Source organism: Lindgomyces ingoldianus (assembly GCF_010093535.1).
Source record: "Lindgomyces ingoldianus strain ATCC 200398 unplaced genomic scaffold BDR25scaffold_16, whole genome shotgun sequence".
NCBI lineage: Eukaryota > Fungi > Ascomycota > Dothideomycetes > Pleosporales > Lindgomycetaceae > Lindgomyces > Lindgomyces ingoldianus.
In genome coordinates, this window is record NW_022985177.1 from 869,849 (window position 1) to 876,907 (window position 7,059).

Here is a 7,059-nt window from a genome sequence, read left to right on the forward strand (position 1 = left end):
TGTAAGCTTAATAAGCTCTATCAATGTAAGCTTAATAAGCTCTATCAATGTAAGCTTAATAAGCTCTATCAATGTAAGCTTAATAAGCTCTATCAATGTAAGCTTTAAACACTGCGTCTATTGTAATAACAAGCACTGTCTCTACTACTGTATAGAGCTAGGGAAGTGAGGTAGAGTAGGTTGGCTCTATTTCAGCTAAACTAGGATGGGGAGCGAAGAAGGCGAAGGGTTTTCGCGAGAGAAAAGCTTGCGCGGCGCTAAGGCGCTAGCGCGCTCGCTTATCCCTTAGCGAGATCATGTGACTAGCAGCGGAGCTTGACAAGCAGCACCGTCACATCTATAGTAGTAATAGTAGTAATAATAGCAAAAGTAGCTGCTTTTTAGTATGTTTAGTATCTATTATTTTAATTACTAATGTTAATTTCCTTGTTAACGCTAAGGAATCTTAACTACCTTAGCTATAAGCTAGGGCAGCTAGAAGACTATTAACCTCTAACAGAGCAGACTAGCGCACTAACTTACGCGCTAAGCATGTCTTTTACGCGCCTTAATAAGTAGCCTAGGAGCTCTGTTTACAACCTTCTTTAAGTAATAATAAGACAGTAGCAGCAGCTGTTGTCTTAGCTTTGTTAGTAGGCTTAAAAGCGTGTTTAGGGCAAGCAGCAGGCATATTTAGCACCTACAACACTTAAAAAGTTGTTAGTATAGGCTTCTACATGTATATATATAGCTTTAACTTCTACTAACTAGTCACTGCAGTATTTGCAGGTGTTTATAGTTAAATTCACAAAAAGTCGCGTTTTCTATAGGGAAACGCGGGCGCGCACGAACGTTACAATGTCGCTAAGAAAATCCGCCGATTTTTGCATACAATAGATAGATAGGCCCAAATCACCTGCTGCCAAGCTCCTATATCAACTCTCTAACAAGGTAGAAGAACTGCGAAAATTAAGAACCTATCGTGGCAACCACAACGTTAGATATCTACTTACTCCAAGGATTTCCACGCCTCTCGCACAAGGTCATTGCGTAGTCATGTTAACTACGTGGCAGATCACGACTCGTCGTTAGTAACGTTGGGAACGTTGGAAATGTTGCAGGGCCGTGGCAGGGTTGTGGCAGGCGTTATAGGGATGGTAGACTTTTATAAACTTTCGAACACACCTTTTTTGTTCATTTGACCGGAGAAGGGTGATATCTGACACAGCGAAAGACCTAAATTTAGAGATTCCAAGTCGTTATTGTCCTAGAACAGCAGTTCTATCAAACTATGTGGCAGCTACTCTACTACTCCGATCCCATTAGTGTCAAGCTTGTCTCAGTATCGCATATGGAGTCTTATTTGTTATGACTTTTCCAAAGCTCCCCAAAGTATGTGCTTGGAGTTGTGGCCAAATCCTGCGGTACGCCTGACTCGACCAACCTCCCCCCGTCGAGTACAATCACTCGGTCAAAGTAATCCACCACCGTTTCTAGGCGATGAGAAATGCCGATGACAGTATAGTTTATGAATTCAGCCTTGACGATTTCGTGGATTCGTCTGTCGGTGTCGTAATCAACGCTACTGCTCACCTCATCCAGGAGTAGGATGCCTCCAGTCTTCTCACCTGGTGTTTTCCTATCTTTCACTAGTTTCCGTACGATGGCTCGGCCTAGACAGAAAAGCTGCCTTTGGCCCATGCTGAGGTCATCCACCCCCATGCAAGCTTCAAGTCCACCGCGGTCCTCGGCAAAATGCGCCAGACCAACCATCTCAAGGGCAGACATGCATTCGTTTTCATTAGCTTTCCCAAAGGGGTCAATACCGAGTTTGATGGTGCATCCATCAGGTAAGAGACTAGCTCCCTGAGATAAGGCTATGATCCTTTTTCTCAAAGTCCCACGCTTGACGCGACAAATTGGTACATGATCTATTACCATCGTCTCCTCCGCATCGTTGAGCGGGTCGAGGAGACGCAGCAACAAAAGCATAAGAGTAGATTTTCCACTGCCAGTGCGACCACAGACAGCCAGTTTCTGGCCTGGTGGAACGTTCAGGCTCAGGTCGCGAATTACCAAATCCAGCGAAGACTGGGGTAAGCCTGAATGGGCATTCCGGTTCACGTCATCTGCCGGAAGCTTGTATGAAGCAGATACATTCCTTAATTCGATGGCTCCACTCGAAGGCCAAGTCTCGGGAGGCTCCATGTCTTCAGTTGGTCGGTCTTCGGGTTTCACGGAAGTGGTGAACGTCTTCAATCGGCTGACAGCCCCGATACATGTCTCCAGATCCGTATAGCTTTGCACAAGCTCTGCAAGCGAATTGCCAAATGACAGGAGGGTAACCAGGCTTGTTCCGGTTCGGCCGACATTGGAATTCAACTGTGTAGCCAGCGAGACAATCACCAGCGCTAAACCAGCAACAAGAAGCTGCATGACGACGCGAAGCCACTGTTGCATCGCCGCTAGCAGATACGCTGGCTGTAGCGAATTGTCAAGTAGCTTGTCGTTGTATTCAATGCCATGGGCTACCCATCCAAAGGCACGCACAGTTGCAATACCCCTCATAGTGTCGAGGAAATGCGTGCTATGAATGTTTAGTCACTGCGACATATACCAAAGAAAAGCAGAAAATGGAGGTCAAGATGTGTTGAACTTACTATAAGGGGCTTTTAGCTTCTAGATCAAGGAGTCGAAGCTGCCTGGACGTTCGGAGGTAGAAGCGCTGTACGAAGTACAGCACTGCAAGCAAGACTGGGAATCCCACTGCAAGAAACGGCGCGGCCGTTGCAATAACGATGAGCATTCCAAGAGCCTCCGTCGAGTTTAGTGCAACAAAGAAGAAAGCAAACAGCAGCTCTCCATCGATCAAAGTTAGATCCTGGGAGAAATGGTTGATTGTAACTCCTATATCTGTAGAAGTAAGGAACCGCAAAGGAGCCGTGATCAGAGTGGTTAAGGCTTGCTTATGCAAGGCGCTCCCCGCAAAAGCTGTCATCGAGATGAAGATCTCAATGGCGCTGGCGACCCAGGAGATGATGAACATGGCCTGAAGCAGTGCGTAAATTCCAACATAGAAACTTGCTTCGCGGTTAAATGTATCCTGAGACCAATAGCTCAACCAAACTGTGGCGAAATTGGAGCTGAAACCATGGATCATTGCGAAAAGAAGTAGAGAGGCTGTTGAGAGTGGGCGAACATTCTTGAACCAATGCTTGTACACGGTCCAGTCGCCTAGTGCACGAGATGAGTCGTTCAATGAAGGCTTCAAAGAACTCCGTGCGCTCGCATTTTTATTGTCCACCCGCGTTGTATCTAACGCAGATGCTTCTTGGGACTGCTTAACGTCGACTTTGATGTCTAGTTTTTTAACGTACTCGCTACTTTCACGTAGCTTCCCGAACGATCCCTGCTCGGCCTTAGTCCCGTTGTTTGTGAGGACAATAACATGGTCCGCTGCTGGTAGATAACCGATCGAGTGGGTACATAGTACTGCAGTAACTCCATTACGTTTGATAAAACCGTCTGGTCCGAAGACGCGCTGGAACAGCATAGAAGCTGTACTAGCATCGAGTCCGCTCAGCGCATCATCGAATACAAGCACCTTTGCACCAGAGTAAAGCGCTCTGGCAATCGCCACACGTTGTTTCTGGCCACCACTAAGAGTAGAGCCGCTGCTTCCCATCATGGTGTTGCTTCTTCGTGGGAAGGTACTGATGTCAGCGTTGAGTAACGTCGCTGCAACGACCTCATCAAACCTCTCCTGACTAAACTTTGAGCGGCCGACAATATTGTTTTTCAAGGTGTCTTTGTAGAGGAAAGGTTCCTGCTGGCAGTAACCAAGGCTGCTGTTGTGAGGAAAGAAGACAGACACTTTGCCAGAGTAGATAGGCACCTCCCCAAGTAGAGCCCTGCATAATGTTGACTTGCCCGAAGCAACCTGCCCAATGATGATTGTCAAGCTCTTTGCCGGAATGTCGCAAGTTATATTTGCCAAGACTGGGCGGCCTGGGGACCATCCAAAACTCCCACGCTCGATCTTGAAAGCCAACCCATCTTCTTGTGCGTTTGGTGGGTTCTTGGCCACCTCCTTTACCTGATTGCTAGCGCTGCCAGCTTCAGATATCCAACAGCGGAAATCAATCCTCGGATCTGAATCAAGAAACTTCTGGATACGTTGCATGCAGGTTAATGCCGCCAGTACCGATGGAAAGCAATTGAATATGATGGTGAAGGGGGCCGTAACGAGAAGAATATAACCATAGGATGTAAAGATGGTTGATACATTCAGTATCGAATTCGATGTAGCAGCAAAAGCTATCACTGGTGAAAAAACCGAAGGCACCGCGCCGAGTGTGATGGTGCAAATTACAAGCCATCGGAACTTCAGACCGACACGAATCTCTGTTTCCCGAAGACTCTGTATGGTGGTGCCGACGATTTCAGCTAGTCCTGAGATCTTGTACGACTTCATCTGCGAAATTGCGGCCGCAGTGATGCCGACTCTATTCTGAATCTTTGCCATCCAAGCCACTAGGCGCTTGTCAACAAGCCTCGTCACTGCCATCAATAATACAGAGCAGACGGCGATCACAATGATGGGGGAGATAAAAGCCACTCCAAGCTGACCGTAGAGCAGCCAGCAACCGAGGCCTACCTGCGCAAGGATGGCCCATATTTCATGGATCATCCGCACGCCTTGCACGATGCGGTCAAGGTCGGTGCTCATGAGGGTGATTGCTGCTGAGTCATCGGTCATCTCTTGGCTCATCTGGGTGGTTTTTCGAAAGATCGCGGTGTGGAGAGAGGAGCGAAGCATGTACACGAACTGTTGGTTGTAGTACTGATATATCCCAGACGAGATAGCGATGCCCGTATAGATGAGAAAAGCAGCGCCGATGAGGCCGTATCCGTGGTTTCTGTCACGGTCTTCTTCTGCCGTCGCCAAATAGTCCAACATACTTTGAATAAAGAGAGGTTGGCAGAGCTTGAATCCGACTAAAGCTAAGCGCGGTACAACAGGATACAGGAATGGACCCAAGAGAGCCCGGGTAACGTCTTTGACAAGTCCATACTGTGATCGTTTTAGAGAGCCTTGAGGTCCCCATTTCAACGTTAGGTTATTGTAGAGGTTATTGGCCCCCAAGCTTGTGTTGAGGGGACACAAGTCATCGATAGCGATGATTCCACGATATCCACGAACGAGCAGCGAAATGAGCCACGAATAGGTGCCAAGGCTAATGATTCCAATCGCTTCCTCTGGGCTGCGTTGCTCTCCACCTCTTCGCGTTGATCCTGACTTTGGCGTGACCTCCAAACAGAAATTGATGGCCTTGATTGCCACGGATGCTGTGAATATTTTCGCAAGGGTGGTTTGGTGCGAGAGCCACAGTGTACGACATTGTACAATATCGAGCAGCAAGGTCAAAAATAGGTAAGACTCCAAAAGTCTCGAAAGATGTAGCGAACGGGAGTGTTCTAAACAAGAGAGCCATATGCTGAAGAGCGAAGCAAACAGACCAACACCAGCGGCTGCCAGTGACAGCGAATGAGCTGTAACCACGGTGCTCTTGGCTAGAACCGCCAGAATCGAAATCTGTGTAGCGGAAAAGCCAGTTAGCAGAACCTGCGTGATACTTAGTACGACCGCTGTGTCATAGTTGCCATCTTCGACTTACGACTTTAACATTCTGAAGTATGGTATTGTCGATGATGCGCGGTCGCCGCGAGATGGTCGTCAGGCGAAGGCCCGCAAGTATCGCGAAGCAGGTGCTAGGCAGGATTGATAATATGATTTTTTCAAACACCTGAGTGAAATCAAAATCGCCTCTACACCCTCGGACACCTGGCCCGAAGGTGTCATCATTCGTGCAGAGCAAGATACTCATTGCGTTGCATACAATGCTCAGAGCAAAGAGACCAGAGATCAGGTTATGGACGAACGCAACAATTAGATCTAAGCTTCGACGCTTACAAATTCGAAAACAGGGAGCCCCTGATCATCATCAGATCCACATCCGTAATTATCCCGTACATACTGTGGTACATGGCGAAAGTATTGGGCGTGGTCAGGGCGCAGCAGGGGGTTGCAACCGGAGACAGCTAGGCTGAGATAGGATAGATCGAAATAAGTTATCAAGTCTCAACAACGTTCAGCTTGTGTTATCTCAGCTAGCTCAGCCGATTGGGGAGAGAAGGGGCGAAGCCCCGACAGGGGCAGAGCCTCTGATACCCTTGCTAGCCAACATAAACCCATGCTAGTCGCGCTGGTGGCGCTCACGCTATCTTTCTGGCCAATAAGGATTTATTGCTTTAAGTGTGTTGCGTCTTATTTAAAAGCCTAGAGTGTAAGCTATATCTAATGTTCTTTTAGCATGTCTAAGTAGTGTTGTTAGAAATGCATTAGTGTAGGAAGAGTAGTTTAGTAGGGTCTTAGTAAAAGTAAGCAACTTAGGTGTGTAGGCAACTCGCTTGTGACGTACGTTAACGCATACCTAGACTATTAAAAAGTAGGCTACTTCTATTAAGAATGTCTAGACTCTAAGAAGGTAAAAAATAAAAATACTATAGTAGTAGTAAAAACTTACAGCATAGAAATAAAGCTAACCTTTACTAAGCTAGAGGAACAACTTAACCAAGAACTCTACTAGAGATTTAAAGAGAACTATAAATCTACGCAATGCTTTAAAAACTATTAGAAAGTAGAAGTTTAGAACAGCTATAACTTATAATAGGTACTGCAACAAGCTGTAATCTATAAAAGATATAAAAGAACTAAAGAACTTTTTAAATAATAGAATATGTTAAAAATGTAATCTAAGAAAAGAAGTAATTCTCTTTTAATATGTTAATAGAAGGAATCTAGGCATAAGAATTAGCCTTGCAATTTCTATAGAAATAGTGCTAGGTATGTAGAGAAGACTATAAGCCTAGGCACTGCAACATACTATACTATTAAGCAGTAGTAAGAAATAATATTATATTATATACTATAATTTCTATAATAGCTAAGGTATACTACTATGTTTTAATAGAGGACTATTAGTAGAACTTTTTTAAAAACATAATAAATAAAAGCTA

The 7,059-nt window shown here is 45.8% G+C and overlaps 1 protein-coding gene across 1 annotated transcript; it reads right to left on the reverse strand.

Moving 5' to 3' along the window:
• Positions 1–1,292: 1,292 nt before the first annotated feature.
• Positions 1,293–5,874, reverse strand: BDR25DRAFT_286991 (P-loop containing nucleoside triphosphate hydrolase protein). Its single transcript, XM_033688289.1, has 3 exons — positions 5,658–5,874; positions 2,640–5,605; positions 1,293–2,566 (listed from the first exon to the last, which is right to left on the reverse strand). The coding sequence occupies exons 1-3, from the start codon at positions 5,865–5,867 to the stop codon at positions 1,339–1,341; spliced, it is 4,404 nt and encodes a 1,467-aa protein (XP_033547621.1). The 5' UTR covers positions 5,868–5,874; the 3' UTR covers positions 1,293–1,338.
• Positions 5,875–7,059: the final 1,185 nt, after the last annotated feature.